Source organism: Podarcis liolepis (assembly GCF_965112155.1).
Source record: "Podarcis liolepis genome assembly, chromosome: 6".
Lineage (NCBI taxonomy): Eukaryota > Metazoa > Chordata > Lepidosauria > Squamata > Lacertidae > Podarcis > Podarcis liolepis.
Genome location: NC_139559.1, coordinates 1,433,890 through 1,460,130, shown reverse-complemented (window position 1 = coordinate 1,460,130; position 26,241 = coordinate 1,433,890). Strand labels below are relative to the sequence as shown.

The 26,241-nt window shown below is 46.4% G+C and overlaps 1 protein-coding gene across 2 annotated transcripts; it reads left to right on the top strand.

Annotated features, from left to right (window-relative positions):
- The first annotated feature begins 1,434 nt into the window (after window positions 1–1,434).
- Window positions 1,435–26,241, top strand: LOC310708755 (uncharacterized protein). 2 transcript variants are annotated; one of them, XM_083507532.1, is made up of 13 exons: window positions 1,435–1,631; window positions 2,832–3,020; window positions 6,702–6,842; window positions 8,830–8,973; window positions 11,096–11,239; window positions 12,498–12,608; window positions 14,423–14,569; window positions 17,504–17,656; window positions 18,943–19,092; window positions 20,197–20,259; window positions 21,272–21,337; window positions 23,275–23,412; window positions 26,075–26,241. In XM_083507532.1, the coding sequence occupies exons 1-13, from the start codon at window positions 1,565–1,567 to the stop codon at window positions 26,116–26,118; spliced, it is 1,557 nt and encodes a 518-aa protein (XP_083363658.1). In that variant the 5' UTR covers window positions 1,435–1,564; the 3' UTR covers window positions 26,119–26,241. The 2 variants fall into 2 exon arrangements, with proteins under 2 accessions (XP_083363658.1, XP_083363657.1); XM_083507531.1 differs by having other exon boundaries at window positions 1,437–1,631; window positions 2,829–3,020.

Sequence of the window (26,241 nt, the reverse complement as noted above, 5' to 3'; positions counted from 1 at the left end):
ATTCAATGGGCAAAGCAGGAAACCTCTGTTGCTTCTGGACTCCCCCAGTCCTTGGCAACGTAACCCGACTCTGATTCCCCTTGTCCTCCCCTCACTGACTGCAGAGAACAATGGACAGGCAACTGGTGACAAATGGACACAGCCAGGCAGCAGCGCAGCAGAAAAATATCTCTTGCAATCACTTCACCCTCCCAATCACTTCAATTTTAACTGCATCCCCTTACCACCAGTTCCTGTCAACAAAGACAGCTTAACTCCAATGAAACTGTTATAAGAATTTTAAGGTCTTATATATAATAAATGTTCATAAATGTACCAACCAAGCACTGACATAGATCAGCACAGGAAGACCAACCGGAAACCATTTTGACTCCCAAGCTGACCAAGTGTTTCTCTACAAAGATGGAGGGGGTGAGGGAACCTTCCCATTGTCTCAGGAACTGGGAAATCACCATCTCAAAGGAATAGGCAGACTACCAGGAAAGGCAATCAGGTAAGGTATTATCAGATAACCTGGCAGACAGCAAAAACAACAACATTCAAATTTCTGTTGTAGACCACCTTTTCTGTGATGTAGGTATGATGCTTGTGGGGGGTGGTCTTGGGTTACATCCCTTCTGTGATGCAGATATGATGTATGGAGGGGTGGTCTGGAGCTCCAGGGCAGGGAATTTAAAATGTCTCTATAAGGGCGGGCACACCTTGGTTCTGTGTCCTCCTCCGTTCCTGCATGTGAGGGGAGCACCCTGTTGCAACAGATCAATAAAGATGAGGCTAACTAGCTGCTTTGCTTCTCAATATTCTCTGGTTGGCCTCTGTTATTTTTTCCTACCAATAGGGAACCTACGTAAGGACTCTATATGGGCTCTTGGATACCCCATAAGGGAAAAAGGGCAGATTTTGTTTACAACAAAACAGAACTCTACATTTTTGCCATATTTCTAGTATTACTGTGTAGAAACATACATAGGAAGCTGCTTTATACTGAATTGGAGGGTTGGTCCATCCACCTCGGTATTGTCTGCACTGGCTGACAGCAACATTTCAGGCTTAGGTAGGGGAGATTCCCAGTCCGACTGAGTCCAGCGTCCAGTTCTCCCAGTGGCCAACCAGATGCCCATTATGAGAAACCAGCAAGAAGAATCTGAGCACAAGAGCAACTCTCTTCCATCCTGCGGTTTCCTGCAGCTGGAATTCAGAAGCACGGCAGAGTCATCTCCTCCAGCGCTTCTTGTGTTTCCACGGCTCAGTGCTCAGGCCTCCCTGGGTCTGTGTTCCGCTGCTCCAAGGCCTTGACCCAGCAGCTCTGCTCATGTCATGGTGACAGCTGCAGATGAGAAATCGTGGCTTGCCGGGAACCAGGATAACCAAACCCTGGAGAAGGAGGGCAGAGGCTGCTTTCATGCTGGCAGGGACCCACCACCGGCTCAGATGGGAAACTCCCGTGCAAGCGCCCCCTGTTCTCCTGGGAAGGCGGCGAGGGAGGGAGGGCCGCCAGGCCAATGTATATATATAGCCCAAGGCGGTCCAACTCTGGGCAGGCCAGACGCTTCCATGCAGCGCCATGCAGCTCCCATCCCTCTGCCTTCTCGCGGGGCTGATCGTCTCAGTGGCCAAGCCAGGGCTGGGAGGTTAGTGGAGAAGGGTGTGCAAGCTGAGCCAAACAGAAACGCGTGTGTGAGTTTGTGTGTGTGTGTGTTTGGGTTTGCAAGAAAGAGATCTCTCTTTTTTTCTAATTTTATTAAATTTGCTTAGTAACATAACATTATTATATATAGTCTATAAAACAAAGAATACAAAACAACATTCATTCATGCTACAATGCATAACTACATAGCATTAATATATATGGTTTCTGAAAAAGGGCTTTTTATCCATGTACACAGTCTGTTCATTCGAGCTTGTATGTTAGGGTTGGCTTCCCCTCTTTCTATCCAGTTCCTGTAAAATGTGTATTTATTTGTGATTCTTTGGCATTTATTTTCCCATCTATCCTCTGCCACTATCTGTGCGAATATTTCTGATTGTACGTGTTCAAAAACATAACCAATCTATTTTTCCACATTCCATTTGGCCTTTTCTTTCCATCCCAGAGCAATCACTGCCATTCCAGCTAGAATCATAATCTTGTACAAGTCGCAAGAAAGAGATGTGACTCTTCTCCTGCACAAGCAGGGAGTTCCTCTCCTCTCCTCTCCAGGAGCTGCTACGAAGGCATTTGCAGCTCAGGGACTATTGATTTTTTATTTTACTAATTGCATTTATATCTCACCTTTTTCTCTCCCAGGAGCTCAAAGTGGCGTATGTGGTTCCCCCCCCTTCCTCATTTAATCCCCACTCCTGTGAGGTAGGCTAGGCTAAGAGGCACCATCTCCCCCCCCCCCACGGTCACACCCAGTGAGCTTCATAGCCAGGGCTGGATTTGAACCCTGGCCTCTCCCAGGTCCTACTCTGACACCCTAACCGCTACACTGTACTGGCTCGCACTAGGAGGCTGTCTTCTCCTGAATCAGACTGTTGGTCCACCTAGTCCAGTGTTGCCTACAATGGCTCTCCAGAGCTCCAGGCAGGACTCTCTGCCAGCCCTGCCTGCAGATGCCTTTGGGGATTGGGACCTTCTGCTTGCAAGGCAGCTGCTCTGGCACTGAGGGATCAGCAGCCCCCACTGGCAGCTTTTCTGAAGACATTCCTTTCCAGAAAAACACCTTCTCTCCTTCCTCTGGAGCAGAGGAATTCACAGGAAAGGCCAGCCAACCAAGAGGAGGCTGGGAGGCTGTGACTTTTCCCTGAGAGGCTCTGCTGCCCAAATGGTCTCTTCTTTTCCACAGCAGGTGCTGGAAAGGGAAGCCCAGTGCCCTCAACTCCTGCCTCTACCCTGGAGAAAGCTGGCCTGTGCCCACCAGGGAGGAATCCGGATGCCCAACCCTCCAAGGTCTTCTGCCTCTCCGACGCTTCCTGTCCTGGCAGTGAGAAGTGCTGCAATGTGGGGACTCTGAGGATCTGTTCACATCCTGCAATGGGTAAGTGGGGCAGACAGAGGATGGGAGCAGCGGTGGTGAGAACCACCTGCTTAGGGGAGGCCAAATGGTTTGACTTTCTAGAAGCACAGAGTTAAACTATGGAACTCTCTCCCGCAAGAGGCAGGTGATGTCCACCAGTCTGGATGCCCTGAAAAGAGAATTAGGCAAGTTCATGGAGGAGATGAATATCAGTGGCTAGTAACCAGGATGGCTCTGCTTCTGAACTCCAGCTGCTGGAAGATACAGGAGGGGCGAGTCGCTCTTGCCCTCAGGTCCTGATGGCAGGTTTCCCATAGTGGGTGTCTGGTGAGCCACTGTGAGAACAGGATGCTGGTCTCCCTCGGGAGGTCGTGGACTCTCCATCACTGGAGGTTTTTAATCAGAGGTTGGATGGCCATCCAGGGCCTTGCAGAGCCAGGCAGAGGCCCAGGCCAGGTAGATAATCTGCCCCCCCTTTTTTTTACCCTGGGGATAACTGGGGTCTTATCTTATAAATAAGTAAGTATATAAATAATTTTCACAAAAGTTATGCTGACAAATAATTTTATTTCAAGGCTTGAACTGTATCTGCATATAAAGACAAAATGGAAAATATAGATATACAATAGTGCTTTTTAAAAATACACAGGGAAAAGGATTATTTTAAGTATCTACATTTAAAAATGCTTTCCTAGCTTCCTTTTCTGCAAATTCTTGAATTAAGCAGGAAAAATCAAGCAACTTCGCCTTATCGTGGTTTATGTTTATCATTGCTAAACCATTTAGGCATTCTTGAGCCATTGTTGATCGAAAGAAAGACTTAATTCGTTTTGTGAATATGCTGACCGAGGCCCCCTATGGAATCTGAGGCTCACGCGAAGTGGGCCATATGTCCCCCCCCCCATTCTGGGCCTGTGGCCACCTTTCATGGATGTTTTAGCTGAGACTCCTGCATTGCAGGGGTTGGACTAGATGACCCTCGGCTCCCCTTCCAACTCGACAATTCTATGCTTCTATGCTTCTCTGACTAGATGGGCATTGCCCTGATTCACCAGGGCTCCTCTTATCTTCTCAAGCCTCCCCTCCCCCCTGGCCATTGGCTCAGCCAACTTTCTGCCATGAATATTCAAAAACACTCTGAGTGTTTTGAGGGGAAAGACTTTGTTCTGAAATGCTAACAAAAAGTGGCTCAGAGATAAAATGCTTATATTCCGTGAACAGGAAAGAGATATTGAAACATCCCTCCTGATTCTGCCTTTCCAGCAGCAAACCTTCATAGAATCATAGATTTGTAGAGATGGAAGGGACTCATCTAATCCAACTCTCTTCAATGCAAAAATCACATACATTGAAGTCGGTAGATAGGCACCATTATTTCTGTTGTACATAAATTTTAGAGAAAAAATTTCAGTGGTAAGGGTGCCATGATTTTCATTTAGCTTGGTTTCTTGGCAAGATGACTGTCAAACCAGGGTGAAAGAATCAGCTCCAGGAATAACCTCAGCAAAGACCTGCAGTAGCAGCTGGATCAGGCCAAAGGGGCCCCATCCAGGCCAGCATCCTCTTCTCGCAAGGGTTGATCAGATGCCTCTTGTGGAAAAACCTCCAGCAGGACCTGAGCACAAGAACCTTCTCCCTTCCTTTGCTTTCCAGCCACTGAGATTCAGAAGCACTGCTGCCTCCATCTGTTGAGGCACAGCAGAGCCACCCTGCCATCCATAGTCCTTTCCTCCTCCATGAATCTGCCCAATTCTCTTAAAGTCATTCTGGACTCCCAGCTGTCCATGGAGGCTCAGGTCAATTCTGTGTCCAGGGCAGCTGTTTACCAGCTCCATCTGGTACGCAGGCTGAGACCCTCCCTGCCCGCGGACTGTCTCACCAGAGTGGTGCATGCTCTGGTTATCTCCCGCTTGGACTACTGCAATGCACTCTATGTAGGGCTACCTTTGAAGGTGACCCAGAAACTACAACTAATCCAGAACGTGGCAGCTAGACTGGTGACTGGGAGCGGCTGCCAAGGCCGCATAACAGTGGTCCTGAAAGACCTACATTGGCTCCCAGTATTTTTCTGAGCACAGTTCAAAGTGTTGGTGCTGACCTTTAAAGCCCTAAACGGCCTCAAAGGCCCAGTATACCCAAAGGAGCGTCTCCACCTCCATCGTTCCGCCCAGACACTGAGGTCCAGCTCCAAGGGCCTTCTGGCGGTTCCCTCCCTGCGAGAAGCCAAGTTACAGGGAACCAGGCAGAGGGCCTTCTCGGTGGTGGCACCCGCCCTGTGGAACGCCTCCCACCAGATGTCAAAGAGAAGAACAACTTCCAGACTTTTAGAAGACATCTGAAAGCAGCCCTCTTTAGGGAAGCTTTTAAAGTTTAACAGACTACTGTATTTTAATACTTTGTTGGAAGCCACCCAGCCAGATGGGGGGGGGGGTTATAAATAATTTATTATTATTATTATTATTATTATTATTATTATTATTATTATTATTATTATTATGCCCTCTAATGGTGAGTGATGGTGGTCATCACTGTCTCCTGTGGCAGGGAGTTCCATAGTTTATCTATGCATTGTGTTCTTTCTTTGACCTCTCCTGAGTCGTCCGATCTTCCTGAATCCAGTCCAGAACTTTGATGCCTCCTGCAGGTGAATCAACCACAACTTTTTATCTATCAAGCTGGAGTTGGGAGGAGAAGGTCAGGATGAATCTTCCCTCAGCGCTGAGTCACCAGCACAAGTCCTGAGGCCACTCTGAGGGACAGGCTCCCTGGCCAAAGGGGTTTCTGCTGTGGGAACATAGCATCCCTTCTGGTCTGTCTCCTCCTGGCTGGGACAGACCCACAAGACCTCCTCACTCTCTGCTGACTCAGTCCCTGACCTGCTCCCACCTGGCTTGGCCTCAAATCAAGAACATTTCTGGAAGAAACTCGCCTCTCGCTGCAGTCTTCGCCAATGGGGTGAAATTCCGTTCAGGTCACACTTCCAGACAAACCTGCCCGATTTGCTCCTTCCAAAAATGCAGGCATCCTCCAAATTTTGCACTTCTCCAGCACAGCGTAGTTTCCCACATGAGAAATCTGATGAAAGAATAAGTTAATAAGTTAGAATATGCAGGAAATGTAAAATAATAATAATAATAATTTAAGGAACCGCAGAAAGAGAAGGAAGGAAGTCGGTTTTTGAAATGTGAGAATGATTGTAAAATTATTGAAATGTATATAACTGAAAATAATAAATAAAAAAATAATACTTAAAAAAATATGTATGAGAAATGTGTACAAGAGTGCAAATAACAGGGGAGTGTGTGCATAAAAATGCATGCATACGTGAAACTAATATGTTCAGCCAAACTGCATAGACAAGCATGTATATTTTCATGGAGAAGAGTCTGCCAATGGTGACAAGCCATGACGGTTATACTCTGCCTCCATGTCAGACACAGTAAATGTTTCCAGATTCCAGTTTCTAGAAACCACAGGAGGGGAAAGTGACCTTGCCCTCAGATCCGGCTTGTGGGTTTCCTGTTGAAGCACCTGGCTGTCCACTGGGAGAACTGGAGGCAGGACTAGATAGGCCACTGGTCTAATCCAGCAGAGCTCTTCTATGTTCATATGGTGAATTTTCATGAAGAAAATCCATGGCAATATGGGGAACTGAACTTGAGTTTGGAAATGATTTTGGCCCCCATCCCTCTTCTTCCCCAGTGAGCCCAGGCTACTGTCCGAAGCTCTGCTCTGGACTGAAGGAGGCCTGCCAAGTGAGCTGTCTGGATGACACCTGGTGTGGCCCCGGGGAGAAGTGCTGCCCTGACGATTGCCACATGCGCTGTGTGGCAGCTGCCCCAGGTAAGCGGAGGTCTTTGAGCTGGCAGATCTCAGCTTGGGAGAGGGAAGCTCTTGGCTGTCTTCCTAACCAAAGAATCACAGAACTGCAGATTCAGAAAGAATCCCCAACCCACTACAAGGCAGGAATCAGAGCTGAAGAAGCCCTGACAGGTGGCCTTCCAACCTCTCCAAGGAGAGACACACCCTTTGAGGGAAGTGTGTTCCACTGTCAAACAACTCTTACTGTCCAAATGTTCTTCCTGATGCTTAGTCATAATCTCCTTTCTTGTAACATGAATCCATTGGTTGAGTCCTACCCTCCAGAGCAGGAGAGAACATGCTTGCTCTCTGTTCCATGTGACAGCCCTTGAGATATTTGAAGATGACTTTCATATCTCCTCTCAGACTCCTCTTTTCCAGGCTTTGTTGTTTAGTCATTCAGTTGTGTCCGACTCTTCGTGACCCCCTGGACCAGAGTGCGCCAGGCACTCCTGTCTTCCACTGCCTCCCTCATGTTGGTAGCTTCAAGAACACTGTCCAACCTTCTCATCCTCTGTCGTTCTCATTCTCTGTTGTCCAGAACTGGACCCAGGGTAGAATAGACCTTATGCCACATGCATAAGACGAAGCAGAAAATGGGAGATTCAGACCAGTCACTAAAGGAAGGAATCCTTCACTCTGCATGCAGCTAAACTATGGAATTTGCTCCCACCTGGTACAGTGATGGCCATTCATTTAGATGGCTTTGAAAGAGGATCATGGAAGTGAGAGTTGAACCATAAAGAAGGCTGATCGCCGAACTGATGCTTTTGAATTCTGGTGCTGGAGGAGACTCTTGAGAGTCACAAGGAGGGCACAAGGAGAAGGGGAAGACAGAGGATGAGATGGTGGGACAGTGTTCTCGAAGCGACCAGCATGAGTTCGACCAAACTGCGGGAGGCAGTGGAAGACAGGAGGGCCTGGCATGCTCTGGTCCAGGGGGTCACGAAGAGTCGGACATGACTGAACGACTAAACAACAACAACAAAAGAGGATCGGACAAATTCATGAAGCAAATGAAGGCAATTGAGAGCTGGTCCTAGGAACACAAGCAGCTGCTGCCTCCTAGCTTAGCACTGCTTACACAAACTGGTAGCAGCTCTCCGTGATTTCAAGCAGGCATTGTGAGGTTGCTTATACCCAGTTCTTTTTTTCAGGGGGCACTCAAGGGTATGTAGTCTGGCACCTCTTTTTGTTGTTGTTAAAAAGTGTGGCACTTACTGCAACAACTTCATGGCCAGCACCTATTTTTCTAGGGGGGGGGGAGCACTGCTGATACCAGACATTATTTATTTGCACCTGGCTTAATTCCCAGATGTGCTGAATGAAGAAATCCTCCCTCTTCAAAGATCTGCCCTGGCTGCCAATTTGTTACCTGGCCAAATTCAAAGGCTTCCCTTTGAGTAGATAAAGCCCTCCAGAGCTCAGAGTCAGTTCAGTCCAAGAATCGCCTTCCCCCGCAATCTAAGTCTCCCGCCAACCGCTTTGACCTCCGTAATGGGCACATAACGTTCCTTCTCCGCTTGCGAGGGGTTGAGCTTTCCAGGTGGCAACAATGACAACATTCTGGCACTCTCTGCCTGCGAAAACGGTAGGTGCCCTCCGTGTTGCCTCTTCTAAATCATGGTGTTCATGTTTAGGGAACAGACTGAAACAGGTCACTGGGACAGAAGATTAATGGCAGCGTTGATGGGCAGAGGCAGGAAGAGGCCTGGCGGTCCCGAGATCGGGGAGCAAAATAAACACTCCAAATCAATAAACTTGCATAACTAGCACCAGAGGACAGGAATGTCGCTTCTGAGGAGGGGGAGGTATGGGCACCCCCGGCCTCTGAGAAATCTGCATTCTGGGTCTAACCCAAAGTGTAGACACTGCAATATATGTCATACTGAAAGGCTCTTGGGCAGCAACCTTGGAGCAGGAGAACAAAGGCTTCGACTGAATGGCGTTGTGCTTCTTTCTGCCCCAGTTAGGCCTGGCATTTGCCCACGGAGGATGGCATGGCCGAATGGCACCCCCTGCCAGAACCAATGCGAAGATGACAGAGACTGCCCTGAGGACCAGAAGTGCTGCTTTGCTGGCTGTGGCCTTGAATGCCTGAACCTCTCTGCAGGTACCAGAGCCGTCTCATGAGCATCTCTGGGGCACAAAGCATGGGGGTGGGGAGTTTCCGGGTGCTTCACTTTTCTGCGTCACAGGGGGTTGGACTAGATGACCCTCGTGTCCCTTCAAACTCTACAATTCTATCATTCTGTGATTCTAAATTCTCAGGTGCATCCAACCAAAGGTTGCAAACGCAGGCATGGCCATCCCGTCTGATTCTTCACCATGACACCAAACTTGCTAGCCAGCCGGCCTCTCATAGATCAAGCCCGGCCACCCAGACCTTAGCAGTCAGCTGCTTACAGTGCAAATAGTTGCAGGTGGCTCAAGCAAGCAAGCCCAGCCACATCGTACCAGAAGAGAAAAGAGGGAAACTCACAGACTCTCCAACCTGGATACCCTTTCCTGGGCAGAAAAGTCCTGGACAGGCGATGTCCTTCCTGGTTTCTGGTCCCCACAGAAAGCAAGTTTGGAATGAAGCAGCCCTAGAGCAGGGCCGCAGATCAGTGGCAGTGCGCCTGGTTTGCATGCAAGCTTCAATCCCCACTGGCAGCTTCTCCAGGTAGGGCTGGGAGAAATCCCTGCCTGGAATCCTGGAGAGCTGCTGCCAGTCCGTGCGGGCAATGCTAAACTAAATGGACCCACAGACACTTACAGTTATCTGTGTCACATGACAAGGCAGGGATGAAGGAGGGGCAGCGATACCTGGAAAACAGTTGTAGGAGAGAGCAGAGAGAGGAGGGAGTTTTGTGCCAGTGACCCTCCTGCTAACCTTATTTGCTCAATGAAATGCACCAGCAGGTTTTGTTTGCCAAACTCGCTGCTGGATCTAAGAGAAGGTGGCCAGGAGCCAGTTTCCCAAGGCTCTGAGAAAATCCTCCGCAGCCAGTTCAGGCCTCTTCACACAACAAACCTCTGCCTTTCCCAACTGTCTCCCAGGAATAGGGCTGAGCTCAGAGAGGCTGTGGGCCAGGGAGCCTGGAGAGTGGGAGAGGGTTGTTCCTGGACAGGGGTGTCTTTAAGCATAGGGTTAAAATATGAAGGATTTGGAAGAAGTGCACCCAGGTCTTCCCACATTGCCAGGAGGTGATGGGACCAGTGGCCATGATCTTCGTTTTTTTGATGTTGAGCTTCAGACCATGTTTTGCTCTTTCCTCTTTCACCCTCATAAAGAGGTTTTTTAATTCCTCCTCACTTTCTGCCATCATGTTTACTTAGGAAATATTTATCCAGGGCAGTTCGCAATGACATAAAACACAGTGAAATAAAAGCAGCAGAGAAAACAGCAACCCAAAGACATCATTGGAAAAGTTTTAAATACGTGGGCTTGTGTGACCTGAAAGAAAAGCAGTCCCTGGCAGGTCACCTGTGCACATGTGTCTCTTTAATCACACAGTAAATGTGGCACGTGGGACAAATGGGACATGGGACAAATCAAATGTATTTTTTGGTACAGTGATTTATTTGTGCAATTTAAAGGGTTGCCAGACCCTTTCTCTCAGGTTTTAATGCTTCTCTTCCTTTTGATTTAAAATGCTAAACCAACTCTTATTATTACTTATCGTGCAGTTTCCAAGCATAGAAACCCTGTATACAGTCATTAAAATATCAAAATCCATAATTAAAATATTTTCCTCTACAACCAGGCCTTTGGCTGATTAATATTCTACAGCTTTTCAAATGTGATTTTACAGTGCTTTTCTCTGGGGGGACACATACCCCAAACATTTTGTGAATCTTTGTACTTTTGTCAATTTACAGTGTTTTTCCCGATTTGAACTATAAAAAGGTGGTTTTCTTGAGTCAAAATGAGAGTAACCCCTAAGCATTTTTTAAGGGGGAAAAAGCACTCTGTTTTTAGCTGGGGGTGCTATTGTTTCGTTGTTTTAGTTTTAACTACTTATGTGTGTTTTTACCTTGTATTTTTATGTTGTGAAGTGCCCTGATACACAGATTAAAAAATAAAATAAACGAAGGACATTAAAACTTGTGGGCATCAAATGAAGCTGCGTTCTGGGCAGATAAAAGACAGGGGTCTCGTCATGCGGTGCAGGGTTAAATTGTGGAACTCCCTCCTGCAGGAGGCAGTGAGCAAGATTGTGATTGTGAACAACCCTCTCCCCCCCCCCCAGAAACTCCCACTCCGTGTTCAGAGGCACCAGCCGAAACCACTCCAAAGAGCTGCATTGATTTCTGCAGGGATAACTTTGACTGCCCAGCAGGCGAGAAGTGCATCTCCACGGACTGCGGCTTCAAGTGTTCAGCGCTTCACCCAGGTACCTTGTCTTCCCCTAGTGGCACTCCTGAAAGGTCAACTTCTTTCTCAAGCCACCGCAGGAAGGCTGGAGTCTGTCAGGTGACACACACACACACCCAGTATAAACGAAAATAAATTCCTTCCAGTAGCACCTTAGAGACCAACTAAGTTTGTTATTGGTATGAGCTTTCGTGTGCATGAACACTTCTTCAGATACCTGCATGCACATGACAGCTCATACCAATAACAAACTTGTTGTTTAGTTGTTTAGTCATGTCCGACTCTTCATGACCCCATGGACCAGAGCACACCAGGCCCTCCTGTCTTCCACTGCCTCCCGCAGTTTGGTCAAACTCATGTCCGTAGCTTCAAGAACACTGTCCAGCCATCTCCCCCTCTGTCGTCCCCTTCTCCTTGTGCCCTCCATCTTTCCCAACATCAGGATCTTTTCCAGGGAGTCTTCTCTTCTCATGAGGTGGCCAAAGTCTTGGAGCTTCAGCTTCACGATCTGTCCTTCCAGTGAGCACTCAGGACTGATTTCCTTCAGAATGGATCGGTTTCATCTTCTTGCAGTCCATGGGACTCTCAAGAGTCTCCTCCAGCACCATAATTCAAAAGCATTGATTCTTTGGTGATTGGCCTTCTTTATGGTCCAGCTCTCACTTCCATACATCACTACTGGGAGAACCATAGCTTTAACTATACGGACCTTCGTCATTTAGTGATGTGATGTCTCTGCTCTTTAAGATGCTGTCTAGCAGGAACTGGCAAGCCACTCCAGTATCCCTGCCAAGAAAACTCCATGGACAAAGACAACAGGCATATAACAAACTTAGTTGGTCTCTAAGGTGCTACTGGAAGGAATTTTTTTATTTTATTTTTTTTTTCGACTATGGCAGACCAACACTGCTACCTGACTGTAACTAGATCTATTGTTCTAGTTCAGGGATGTCCAACTCCCAGGAGACTGTGATCTACTCCCACTATGAAAACACTGGCAGTGATCTGCCCAATGGATTGAGCCAAGCTGTTGAGCTTGTTGAGTTTTTTGGGGGAGGAACCCCCACAGTTGTTCAGCTTCTTCTGGGGAGACTTCAGCAAAGTTGTTGAGCTTTTTTGGGGGGCGGCGGCGATCAATCAGGATCACACAATCAACCAGGAAGGCCCCGCGATCGACCGGTTGATTGCGATCGACCGGTTGGACATCCCTGTTCTAGTTGGTCTTAATGGGAAGCGCTTCTCTTGCTCTTGATTCTGCCCCATTCCCCCCCCCCCAGCTGCAACCAAAACAAACACAGCGGTGCCAAGACTCGTGGGACCCACCTCAGCCACCGTTTCTGCACCTGGCCAGCCGGGCAAGGGCCCCATCCTGACCCCCCCACCTGCAGGTGAGTAACTGGAGGGAGTACTGGGGCTACAAGGGCACAGCCCTCCCATGAAAACTCAAGAATCTTTCCCCTCCCCCAAAAACCCTCCTCAAAATCTCAGAGCCACACACCTTTCCTGTTCCCCACACCTTTTAGATCCCTTGTAGGGGCTCATTCGCAATTCTCTTGTGCCTTGCCTAGCCTAGAAACCATGGCCACCCGGAGAAAATTCCTGCTTGCTCCCGTTGAGCACTAGAGAGTGGTTTTCCCCAGGGGACAATGAGGTTTCTCCAGACTGCCATGCTCTCTGGGTGAGGCACCAGTGAAGGAACCCATAGAGGGGCATCTCTGCCAGTTTCCCCTCCTCCTCCTCCTCCTCCTCCTTGGTCAGCTTATTGCACTGCTCAGCCAATCCTCACTCAGGCATGTAGCTATGGCAACAAGGTCCTTCCCTCTTTCTGAGCCCTTGGAGCGGGGAGGAGGGGGTGCGGAGTATTTTGTGCCAGTTGGGTCTTGAAATCTGTGCACCGTTTCATGGTTGAAAACCCCCAGAAACAACCCTCAAAGTGGTTCACAAAGAGAATGAAACAATAAAATGGTCATTGAAAGCCACTCTTGAAAACATTCAAAAAATAAGTTCTGCAATAAACTAAATACAGATTAAATGTGCTCCAGCAGGCACCCAATGCGTCTGTGCTGGCTGGTCTAAACAAGAATGCTTTCTTTTCTCTTTTCTCTTCTTTTTTATTACAAATTTGCAGCAAATTTTAACATAATCAAGAATTCAAATTACATTTTACATTTCATAATTACACCCCCCCCATGACTTCTCCCAACTTCCCTTTCCTTATCACATATTTATTTCTTCTGCTTATGATATACACCTTATTTTCTAAGATTAAAGTTATACATTATTGATCCATTTTCTATTTTCAACATTTTATCCACATAATTACCGTATTTTTCGCCCCATAGGGCGCACCAGCCCATAGGACGCACCTAGCACCAGAACAGGCTGCTATCCGCTAGCCGTGGGAGAGCGACTTCACGCAGCTCTCTCACAGCTTGCGGATGTCTTCCTGAAGCCTGGAGAGCGAGAGGGGTCGGTGCGCACCAACCCCTCTCACTCTCCAGGCTTCAGCGAAAGCCTGCATTCGCCCCATAGGACGCACACACATTTCCCCTTCATTTTTGGAGGGGGAAAAGTGTGTCTTATAGGGCGAAAAATACGGTACATTTTTTCTATTTGTTAATTGTAAGTGCCTTAGTCAAATCCTGCAAGTGAGTCCATTTCAGTACATTGTTTCTGTATATACATCATAAAAGCTTCCCAGTCTTTACTGAAGTCATCACTGTCCTTGTCTTTAAGTCTTTCAGGCAATTTTGCCATTTCAGCGTATTCCACCAACTTTTCTTGCCATTATTCTTTCAATGGCATTTCATCACTTTTCCATCTTTGAGCTAATAAAATTCTGGCTGCTGTTGTCGTATACATAAATAGATTCTTCTTATCTTTTGGCAAATCTTGTCCTAAAATTCCTAATAAGAATTTGCTTGCTTATTAAACAAGAGTGCTTTCAGCCGGCGCAGGTAAAGGCGGCCGCTTGATATCAAGAGGCAGGCAGTTCCAAAGTGCAGGTGCTGGAACATCAATGTCTTAGAAATGCAGAAGGGGTTTTGTGCAGCACCACTAACAGTGCCTGTTCTGGTGTTCAAAGCGGTCAAACACAGAGAAAGGCAAAGTGGGCATTTATGGGGTAACCAATGAATAAGTTTTAATCGTGGAAACAAATGGAATTCCTAAACTCTCCCCCTCTGCTTCCCTCTCCTGTCAGAGGCAGAGCGGCCTGGAGCCTGTCCTGTCGTGCCCCCAAATACCCCACGGTGGTGCTGGCAGGGGTGTAGGGCTGACAGCGAGTGCCCCGGAGCAAGGAAGTGTTGCTGGAATGGCTGTGCCCGCGTCTGTTTGGTGCCTCTCCTGGGTAAGTTGCCTCTTGGAGGGGGTTACAGGTCAGGTATAATAATATAATAATAATAATTTACTATTTGTACCCCGCCCATCTGGATGGGTTTCCCCAGCCACTCTGGGCAGCTCCCAACAGAATAGTAAAAACACAATAAAACATCAAACATTAAAAACTTCCTGATACAGGGCTGCCTTCAGATGTTTTCTAAATGTCAGGTAGTTGTTTATCTCTTTGACATCTGGTGGGAGGGCGTTCCACAGGGCGGGCGCCACCACCGAGAAGGCCCTCTGCCTGGTTCCCTGTAACTTGGCTTCTTGCAGCAAGGGAACTGCCAGAAGGCCCTCGGAGCTGGACCTCAGTGTCCGGGCAAAACGATGGGGGTGGAGACGCTCCTTCAGGTATTAGGGATGCTGCAGAAACATGCTTCATTCTGCATCATGCGCATGAGGAGTGTGGCTTTCAGAGGACACACGAGAACAGAGGCGGCTGTGGTGCACTAATGTGGTTTTGAGCAGGCTTTGAAAGAAGAGGAGCAGGAGGCTGCCAATGATTACTCCATGAATGGAGGCAGTCATGCTTCTGAATCCCAGTTGCTGGAAACTGCAGGAGTGGAAAAGGGCTATAATAATAATATTTTATTTATATCCCACCCTCCCCAGCTGAAGCCGTGCTCAGAATGGCTAACAACAATAAAAGTAACACAGCATTCTAAAATCAATTCATTCTAAAATCAATTCAGAATCAAATTAATGGCAACCATTGGGCTATGAGGATTATCGAAGGAGAGAGGTGGTCAGGCTGTGCCTTGGCCAAAGGTCAGACGGAACAGCTCTGTCTCGCAGGCCCTGCGGAAAGATGTCAAGTCTCACAGGGCCCTGGTCTCTTGTGACAGAGCGTTCCACCAGATCAGGGCCACAGCTAAAAAAGCCCTGGCTCTGGTTGAGGCCAGCCTAACCGCCCTGTGGCCCGGGACCTCCAAGATGTTTTTGTTCTAAGACCATAATGTCCTCTGTGGGGCATACCAGGAGAGGTGGTCCTGTAGGTACGTGGGTCCTAGGCCTGTAGGGCTTTAAATGTTAAAACCAGCACCTTAAACCTGATCCTGTACTCCACCGGGAGCAAGTGCAGCTGGTATAGCACCGGGTGGATATGATCTCGCAGCGAGGACCCCGTAAGGAGTCTTGCTGTGGCATTCTGCACCTGCTGGAGTTTCTGGGTCAGTCTCAAGGGCAGCCCCACGTAGAGCGAGTTACAATAATCAAGTCTGGAGGCTACGCGCCGAACAACTGCTTGTGAGGTTTCCATTGGGGCGTCTGATTAGCCACTGTGAGAACAGGATGGTGGACTTGATGGGCCATTGGCCTCATCCAGCAGATGTTATTCTGATGTTCTTAATGGTATTTTGCATAGAAACATGGGGAGATGCCTTATCCAATGTCAGACCATTGGTCCATTAGTTCAGGATCTTCCACAGTAGCCTGGTTCACACGTAACACGAAACCATGGTTTGCTAAGCTATGGTTCAGTAAGCTGTGGCTTACTGCTGTGTGTGAACGCAGCTCAGGAGCTTACTTGAGGTTTATTAAGTATGGCTAGAGGCTTGTAGTTGGTTTACAAACCATCATTAACATTAACCGTAGCTTAGTGTGGCATGCAAACCCCAACCTCCTCTTTATTTAAGAAGTAGTCCTTGCCCAAAAACTATCCACAAAATTCTCTAGTTGTTTTTCCTGCATTGCAAGGAGGTTGACTAGTATCAGTCCCCACCAGGATCTTCAGGTAGGTCTGGGAGAGACTCCGTGCCTTAACCCCAGAGAGTTGTGGCCGGTCAGTGTGGACATTACTCAGGGCCGTCTTGAGCATATGCACCGCTGGGGTGTAAGGATGTGTCCAGCGCCCCCAAATTCAGTTTAGCCCCCAAATTAACATTTATTATGCTTATGTCAGACACCACGCTTATGCCTTATCTCTTGTTTACGAAAGAAGGGAGGAAAAAGAAACAAACTTTTTTATTTGCCCATTTCTTTACAATACACTTATACTTAATACAATACAATACACTTATACAGTGGTACCTCGGGTTGCATACGCTTCAGGTTACATACGCTTCAGGTTGCAGACTCCGCTAACCCAGAAATAGTGCTTCAGGTTAAGAACTTTGCTTCAGGATGAGAACAGAAATTGTGCTCCGGTGGCACAGCGGCAGCAGGAGGCCCCATTAGCTAAAGTGGTGCTTCAGGTTAAGAACAGTTTCAGGTCAGAACAGACCTCTGGAACGAATTAAGTACTTAACCCGAGGTACCACTGTACTTAAGTATACAACACCACACTTAAACTTATAAGTATTGTTGGGCACCTACTTAGGAGAAACATCAGCTGTGTCCAAGGTGCCTCTGACCCCGATGCCACATAGCAGCTCATTACAATACGTAACTTAATATTTTGATGCAAGAGTTAATTTCGTTGAGAATGACAAGTGCCGCTGCTGGCGCGGCACATCTTTGGTAAATGAGCGCACAAAGTCAAAGGTTCTTTAGTGAAACAGTAGGTATACATTTCGGTAATACCTAGCTATATATGTATTTTGTTTTTCTAGCTTCATCAAAATTATTTATTATTTCATAATAGGTAGATAGTTAAGAGCTTAGGGGCTTCAGCAGCGCGCACCTGGCGCCTCCCAGAATTCAGTGCCCGGGTGCCCCACACCCCTTGTGGGTGAAGACGGCCCTGACATTACTGAGTGAGATGATCCAATGGTAGCTTCCTAGGTTATCTCCTGGTCACCATCTCCCAGCTCCTTCTCTCTGGGAATTGCACTGTCCAGCCAGATGGACGCTGGAAAGCTTTCCTGCTTCATTCGTCCCCTGGCCCTTCTCCAGCCTGCTCTGGTGGGATCCTCACCACCATTGCCTTTGTGCCTCAGAGGTCCATGGGTTTTGTGTGTTGCAGTGAAGCCCGGAGCGTGTCCTTTGCAGCTCAGGGGCTCCATGGGGCCTTGCCCAGAACCGTCCCTGAAGAACTGCAGCCATGACTTTGACTGCGAGGGCACCAAGAAATGCTGCTCCATCAGCTGCACCAATGTCTGCAAGGAGGCGGAAGAAGGTAAGGCTGCCCGGCTTCTCCCCAGGCTCTGGGGGCCACACACACCCATCCTGTCTCTTCCCCTCCCTTCCAGTTCCTGGGCCTGGCTAGGAGGGCTCTTGGTGGCCACAGCTGAGTCTGCACAGAAACACACACTGGGCGGCCAGCAAGTTTGGAGACGGAGGTTAATGGGGAGCTGAGCGGAAAGAGACTGGGTGATCCACAGGGCTGCGTCCTGCTCAAGGCTTAAACAAACTCTGCCACATTTAACCCTGGGATCTGCTCTAGTCTATATTTTCTTCCTCTCCTGACTCTTTATGGTCGTTTCCATAAAGTACTGCATTCAGATTGCTATACGGTGTCACCAAGTATGATTACATTTTCACCAAAGGTTACATCCGCTGAGTCTATTACTCTGCTTTAAAAAAGATATTTTCCTTGCGTGCACAGAGGACGGGGTCAAGATGACAAAGGGCCTGGAGAGAGAGAGAGAGAGAGGAGATATGAGAGCAATCTTCAGATAGCGTTGCCATATTTCAATAAGTGAACATCTGGAGCTTTTTTGGACAAAGTTGTGGAGCTTTTTTGCAAAATCTCAAAAAACAAGACAAAAATGCACCACCTTTTTGAGCTATTTTTTAAGAGGGAATGTTCAGAAATTCTGCCATGACACTATTTCTGATGGACGATTGGCAGTCCTATCTTCAAATATCTGAAGGGCTGTCACATGGCAGATGGAACAAGCTCGTTTTCCCCTCCTCCTGAAGCTAGGATCTGAACCAATGGCTCCAAATTGCAAGAAACGAGATTCTGCCTAAACATTAGGAGGAACTTCCAAAGGGTAAAATCTGATTGACAACGGAACTGACTCCCTTGGAGGATCGTGGAATCTTCTTCCGTGGAGGTTTTCAAACATAGGTTGGATGGCCATCTGTCAGGGAATCTTCAACTGTGATTCCTGCATTTGGGGGGTTTGGACTAGATGACCCCCAGGTTCCTGTCCAACTTTGCAATTCTACTACTCTTACCTACAAGTAAGAGCCTCTGCCATTGTGTTTTGGGTGGGAGCCCGGACAGTTGGGTGCATTGCTATAGGCCCTAAAGAGATTCGTTTTGCAGTCCTATGGCCCAAATTTGCACAAAACTTGCATATGCTAATTTATATGTATAGATTCAAATTCTGGCCACGTTTTGGAAGTAAATCCGCTGTTCATGCCAAGAAAAGAGAGTCCTGGGGCTGCCCACTGCAGCCACCCCCTCTGGCCCCAATTTCTCCCTCCTCCCCTCTGATTCCCCCCCCCCCTTAGTGCGCCCTGGGACCTGCCCCCTCCAAGCTGCAAAGAGCCAAGAGCCGGACTGCTCCACCTTGACCTTCTGCGTCAGAGACAACGACTGCTCCGGGCCCAACGAGAAGTGCTGCTGGCTGAGTTGCGGGTGGGTCTGCCTGGCTGTCACAGGTGAGGCTGAGGATTGGCTGGGGAGGGCAGAAGATACTCGGGGGGGGGGTGGCACATGAACTGGGCACATCCTGGAGTCAGGGCTGAAGACTGGAGGTTCCTTTGCCCATTTGGGGGTGGCACCTCCACTAATTATTCCCCTTACGGTTTTGATTTATGGGCTACTTTTAAAATGAGGCTGCTTTTTAAATTGCATTTTAACCTGTATTTTAAATTGGGGTCCTCCCCCCATTATGTTTCCATTGTAATTTTACTGGTGTTAGCTGCCCCGAGCCTGGCTTTGGCCAAGGAGGGTGAGGTATAAATAAAAATTATTATTATTATTATTATTATTATTATTATTATTATTATTAAACGCCAGGGGTTTCTCTATAACAAGAACTTTGGCTGATTAATCAATCTATGGCTTTTTAAATGGTATGGTTCTTGTTTTTGTTTGCTATTATGGTATGTATTTTTGTTTTTTATATATATTATGAACCACCCTGTGAACTGCTGGTGAAGGGTGGTATAGGGAATGAATGAATGAATGAATGAATGAATGAATGAATGAATGAATGAGGTTAAGTCCAGGAACACCCCTAGACTGTAATCTGTACCACTGAATGGGAGCCGTCTTAAGAACAGCTTCTTCCCCAGAGTGATCTCGGCCCTGAATGGGAAGCCTGGACTTTGAAAGTCATCTAATCTTCCTTGCTGTTTTATACTGTATTGTTTTAATTAGTGTTTTTATAGTTGATTTGATTTTGTGTGGAGTGCCCTACCTGGGTGGATGGAGCAGCCAAGTAATTTCGTTGTCCCCGAGAGGGGGCAATGACAATAAAGATATTATTATTATTATTATTATTATACCCATCCAAAACAGGCTGGATCCATGTTATGATGGATGTTCAATGCTGTATTGTTTTTAACACTCGGTTGGAAGCCGCTGGGGAAACTCAGCTAGATGGGTGGGGTTTAAGTAATAAATGATGATGATGATGATGATGATGAGGGGCACCTTTGTCTGGTCTGGATTAAGCTGCCATTGGTTCGCTTTCCTGTGGCCCATTGCTGCCTCCAGGCAACATTAATGCCAAGCTGTTGATAATGCTCTTCTCTTAGATAGTCCAGCTATGGAACTGCCGACATTCAGCGCTGAAGCCCAGACGGAACTTGGAGCCACAGGTTGGTAGAGAGAAGGAACAGAAGGAAGAGGGGAGGGGGCTGGTCCTTTTCTCTCCCCCTGTGGACTTATAAAAGGACCCCTATGTGCCCAGGATATCAAGGGTCCCATTTTATTCTCACCTTTATACCCCACCTTTTCCTCCAAGGACCTCAAGGTAACGTACATCCTTCCCTGCTTCCTCAAGGAAACCCCACCACAACCTTGGGAGGAAGGCAAGGCTGAGAGACGGTCACCCAGGGAACTTCATGGCTGAGGGGGAGATTTGAACCCTGCTCTCTCCCAGGTCCTAGTTTGACTCTCTGACCATCACACCATGCCAGCTTTTATCCCTTCCCACTGAAACCCTTCCCTCTTCTGTCAGAAACTCTGCCATTGGAGACTCTTTAAAGAGAGGCAGTCTTTTCCCCCAAAAAAAATTATTTTATTTTCCAGATTTTTCACACATGACAAAAACATGACAAAACACACAACAAAGACAATAAACACAAAATAAAATTATTACTTCAAATACCTAAATCTCTTAACATTGGTAACTGACTTCCTCAAATCCCCTCTATCTGAATTTCATTTTATCACCTGTATAACAGTTCTCCAATTTCATATTTCTAATAATATTAGCTCCTTTCATTGACTAATCTCTTCTCCTTTATTATTATTCCAATCATTAATATTTACTACCACATATTCTTATTCTACCCCTAAGCCTATTTGTTACTTCCAAGAATTTTCTATTTAATCTTATATTACAAATATTCTTTAAATATTCTTTAAATTTCTTCCAATCCTCTTGTGTCTCCTCTTCTTTCTGGTCGCGGATTCTTCCAGTCAGGTCAGCCAGCTCCAAAAAACCCAACATCTTCATCTGCCAATCTTCTATTGTTGGTATTTCTTGCTAGAGAGAGGCAGTCCGGTACACCCAGAAAATTGCCCAAATTCCAAGAACCAATTAAATATCAAGGGTTAAGGTGCCCATCTACAGCTTCTTGTTTCTTTCATGGTGCTTTTCCCCAGGGACTCCAACTCTGACGCCTCTTCTGAGGAAAACAGAGAAGCCAACAGAGTCACCGATATCAGCAGGTAAGGAGGACGAGAGGAGAGGAGAGCCTTCACCAACGTGGCACCAGCTAGACATGATGGACTGCAACCTTTTCTGACCAATAAGGGGCCATAGCTGGTTGCTCAGGTAGCTCTCGTCTCGGGGGGGGGGGGTTAGAAAGGCACAACCTTGCTGAAGGACCTTCACCTGCTGCCCCCCCAAAAGTGAAACTTCATGCATTCTTCATATAAAGATCAGTGAAATATAAAACCATCCACTTGCAGAAAACCATTAAGCAATAGACCAACGAGGTCTCCCTACACCAGATAATCCTGGCAACAAATGATTTGTAGGTCCAGTTTTTGGAAAATCAGGTTTTGAGAAGTGCCCCGCTCTTCAAAAATGCAGATTTTTGAGTTCCTTAAAACATCAGAAGCGAGAGTGCTTCTTCCACCTATAAAGTCATTTAACTGGCGGATGGGATTGTTTTTCTTCCCTGTATTTCTCAATTTTTGATCTCCTAATACTCATTCTAGTCCCCGCATGCTAGTTGTTTCAGTTCATGTTGATGATTAACGATCTCTTGCCTGTTATCTAAGCTGCTCTAAAATGTGGTTTATTTATTTATTTTAAAAAACTGTACTTGTTGTATTGGACTTCTATCTATAATATTTTTTAGGATGTTGTAAACGCTTAGGAGATTTTCCTTGAAATATGTAGCAGTTCATTCATTAGAATGATGCTTTGCAGGGTTAAAGAAAGAGAAAAATGGTGCGAAAAGTATAAAGATAGAGGTAATCTACATTAGACACAACAACTTAGAAAGAGTAAAAATTTCGAGGTCTTAGAACAAAGGAAGGAAGTCAACATGTGTATATGTAGGTAATGACTAGATTAAAATGATGCTATGGTTTTATTTGTAGATGTGTGTTTTTGCTTTATGTTTTTTGGGGGTTTTTCTTTTTTTTCTTTTGTGTTTTGTTTTTTTCTTTTTGCTTGTTAGTACTGTTTTGTTTTGGATTCAATGTTTGTAATTTTTGTTGTAATTTTGCATTGATTTTTTTTTTAAATGCCACTTGGATCTCCTTGGAGAAACAGGTAGGATAAAAATAAAAAACATTGAGCACGAACAATGAAAAAAAAAGAAAGAAAGAAAGAAAGAAAGAAAGAAAGAAAGAAAGAAAGAAAGAAAGAAAGAAAGAAAGACGTAGCGGTTCATAAATGACCTGAATATAAGTATATACAACTCCCAGCAGCCCCAGCCCAATCAACTGTGCTGAGGAAGGCATTGGGGGAGAACATTGGGTGTGTGTGTGGGGGGGTGTAATTTCTGCTTCTCCCACGCCAGAGGCTCCCATCCCAGCATCTGAGGCAATGTGGAGTCAGCCTGAGCCCAGAGCTTTTGGCCAGGGGACTCAAGCCTTTCCATTGTGTGTCCAGTTCTGGGCACCACAGTTCAAGAAGGACACTGACAAACTGGAACGTGTCCAGAGGAGGGCAACCAAAATGGTCAAAGGCCTGGAAACGATGCCTTATGAGGAACGGCTAAGGGAGCTGGGCATGTTTAGCCTGGAGAAGAGGAGGTTAAGGGGTGATATGTTAGCCATGTTCAAATATATAAAAGGATGTCACATAGAGGAGGGAGAAAGGTTGTTTTCTGCTGCTCCAGAGAAGTGGACACGGAGCAATGGATCCAAACTACAAGAAAGAAGATTCCACCTAAACATTAGGAAGAACTTCCTGACAGTAAGAGCTGTTGGACAGTGGAATTTGCTGCCAAGGAGTGTGGTGGAGTCTCCTACTTTGGAGGTCTTTAAGCAGAGGCTTGACAACCATATGTCAGGAGTGCTCTGATGGTGTTTCCTGCTTGGCAGGGGGTTGGACTCGATGGCCCTTGTGGTCTCTTCCAACTCTAGGATTCTATGATTCTATTCTATGATTCTATGATTCTTTCTCAGGTGTCTTTCTGTTTGCACAGGAAAACCAGGCCATTGCAGGGAGTCAGCATACAAGTGTGGGAAGACCATGCTCACCCATGAATGCAAGAGCGACAGCAGCTGCAGTGGGACCATGAAGTGCTGCCTGAGTGGCTGCTCCTGGAAGTGTGTGGAGCCAGGTAAGGGCAGTCAGACCCCCCCCACCCCCCACCTTCTGCCTGGCAAGAGGAGGTCACTCAGCTTTATCCCTTTGCAACAGGAGCCTTTGCTCAACACCCACAATTCCAGCTGCTCTGGACAAAATGCTCTTCACCGTGATGAGTTGCAACGCACCAAAGGGATTGTGGAGGCCAGAATTCATAGAATCATAGAACTGCAGAAATGGAAGGGGCCCCCCGGGGGGGGTCATCTAGTCCAACCCCCTGCAGTGGTGGCATCACAGCATCAAAATCCCCAACAAATGGCTATTTAATAGCATGCATGAAACAACCGCAATCTATAAAACGCTATTAACACAGCAGCAACTAAAAAAAATAAGCCAAACATCACAATTACAGCAAAAGGCGTATCACATGATTCGCTCACATGATTCGCTCACATGATTCGCTCTATAAGATTGATATGGCAATAATAATAATAATAATAATAATAATAATAATAATAATAATAATACTTTATTTATACCCTGCCCATCTGGCTGAGTTTCCCCAGCCACTCTATAATCTATAAAAGAGCATTAACAAAACAGCAACTAAAAAAATAAGCTGAGCATTGTTAAGTTCATATGCACTCTCTCCATGCCCCCCGTGATTCATAATCTTTCTATTCAGTTCACTACACATAAAATACTCATAATGCCCGTTGTTAAGACAGCTCACCCAAATGCAACACGGGTCCCCTGGTCCTCCAGGATCATGAAACGAGTGACCCAGTTAAATCATGGGTGTTTTTTCCATTCTGTTTTATTACATTATTGTTATTTAATGTTTGTAAGCTGCTTTAAGATTCATTTCAATGAAAAGCAGCAAGGAAACACAATAAATCAAATCAAACGGGGGGCGGGGGGGCTATTTAACCTCTGTTTAAAAACCATCATTGAAGGAGAGTCCACCACCTTCCAAGGTGGTCTTTCCCATCATCAGGCAGCTCTTGCCATCAAAAGGTTCTTCCTAATTTTGAGTCAGAATCTCCTTTCTTATCATTCAAATCCATGGGTTTGAGTCCTCCCCTCTGGAGCGTCAGAAAGCAAGCTTGCTTCCTCATCCAGGTGACTTCAGATACAGTGGTGCCCCGCAAGACGAATGCCTCGCAAGACGGAAAACTCGCTAGACGAAAGAGTTTTCCGTTTTGGAGGTGCTTCGCAAAACGAATCTCCTATGGGCTTGCTTCGCAAGACGACAATGTCTTGCGAGTTCCTGCTGGGTTTTTTCCCTCCCCCCCTTTTTCTAAGCCGCTAAGCCGCTTATCAGCTGATCCGATCAGCAGATAAGCCGCTAAAAGCCGCTAATAGCGCTAATCAGCTAATCCATCAATGGGCTTGCTTCGCAAGACGAAAAAACCGCTAGACGAAGAGAATCACAGAACGGATTCTTTTCGTCTTGCGAGGCACCACTGTATTTGAAGATGGCTATCCTATCGCTTCTCAGTCTCCTCTTCTTCTGGCTAAACATTCCCAACTCCCTCAACTGTTCCTCCTAAGGCTTGGTTTCCAGACCCTTGATTGTCTTGGCTGCCCTCCTCTGTACCCCATCCAGCTTGTCCATATCCTTTTTTTATACATGAGAAGGTCTAGGAAACTTCCAAGCTGCTTAAACCCAGTGAGCTGCATTTCCTGCAGTATTGGTCCTGTATGAATCTAGAGAAGTCTCTGCAAGGGGGTGGAGTCTAGAATAGGGGGTCAGGAGATAGAGGTTTCAAAAACATCAATCTGCGCTCATCATTTTTGGGAGCAAGTGGCTCGCTTGGAGCTATCCATAGTTCTGAAGCACCAACTTCACCTGTGGGCTCCTGCATCAGTCTTGAACCTGAGGTCAGCAGTCTGGGGTCTTCCCATGGTGAATTGTGGCAAGACCATATTTAGCACAATCTGCTCAGCCAGCTGACAATACTGTCCTTTTCTGATTACCCACACACTCCAAAAAAAGTTACAGGTAGTTAGCCGTGTTGGTCTGCTGTGGTCGAAACAAAATAATAATAATAATAATAAATTCCTTCCAGTAGCACCTTAGAGACCAACTAAGTTTGTTATTGGTATGAGCTTTCGTGTGCATGCACTATCTGAAGAAGTGTGAATGCAAAGTGTCTCTGAAGAAGTGTGCATGCACATGAAAGCTCATACCAATAACAAACTTAGCTGGTCTCTAAGGTGCTACTGGAAAGAATTTTTTTATTTTGTTTCGACTCTAAAAAAAGCATTTGATGAATCAGAAGATGCTGCAGTCTTGTAGAGCCATTTCTAAATATGTGTAACCAGGACAAAATAGGTGGTCATAATTTTCAAGCCATTTTCTACTTACACGGTTATGAACTCCGTGTTAAGAAAAAGTTTGCAGTAAAGTGAAGCAGCGTTGAAAAGAATGTTTTACCCATTTTAAAAATAATAATAATGAAAGGCCATAATGGGAAGAGGGCCAAGCTCTTGGCTCACAAGCTGTTTCACAGGTGTTGCAAGGGGTTGGACTAGATTACCCTTTGTGCCCCTTCCAGTTCTGCAAAAATTGGGGATGAGATTATGGAACTAAGGAGGCATTGGCCCAGAAATCCCAGCCTTAATGTGTCTGAGGCTATGATTCACTAAAAATTTCCTATTCACCTGTCACTTGTGTGCATTATCTTTTACAGGTGTGATGACCAAGAAGGCCTCTGTCTACAGTGTTCATAAATAACCAGTAGAACCCATAGGCTGCTTAAAATGAAGTAAATATTTCACCTGGAACCTAACACTCTTATTTTAACTGTTGACACTGTTATGCTGAAACTGAAGGGAACAAATAAAGTTCAATATTTAA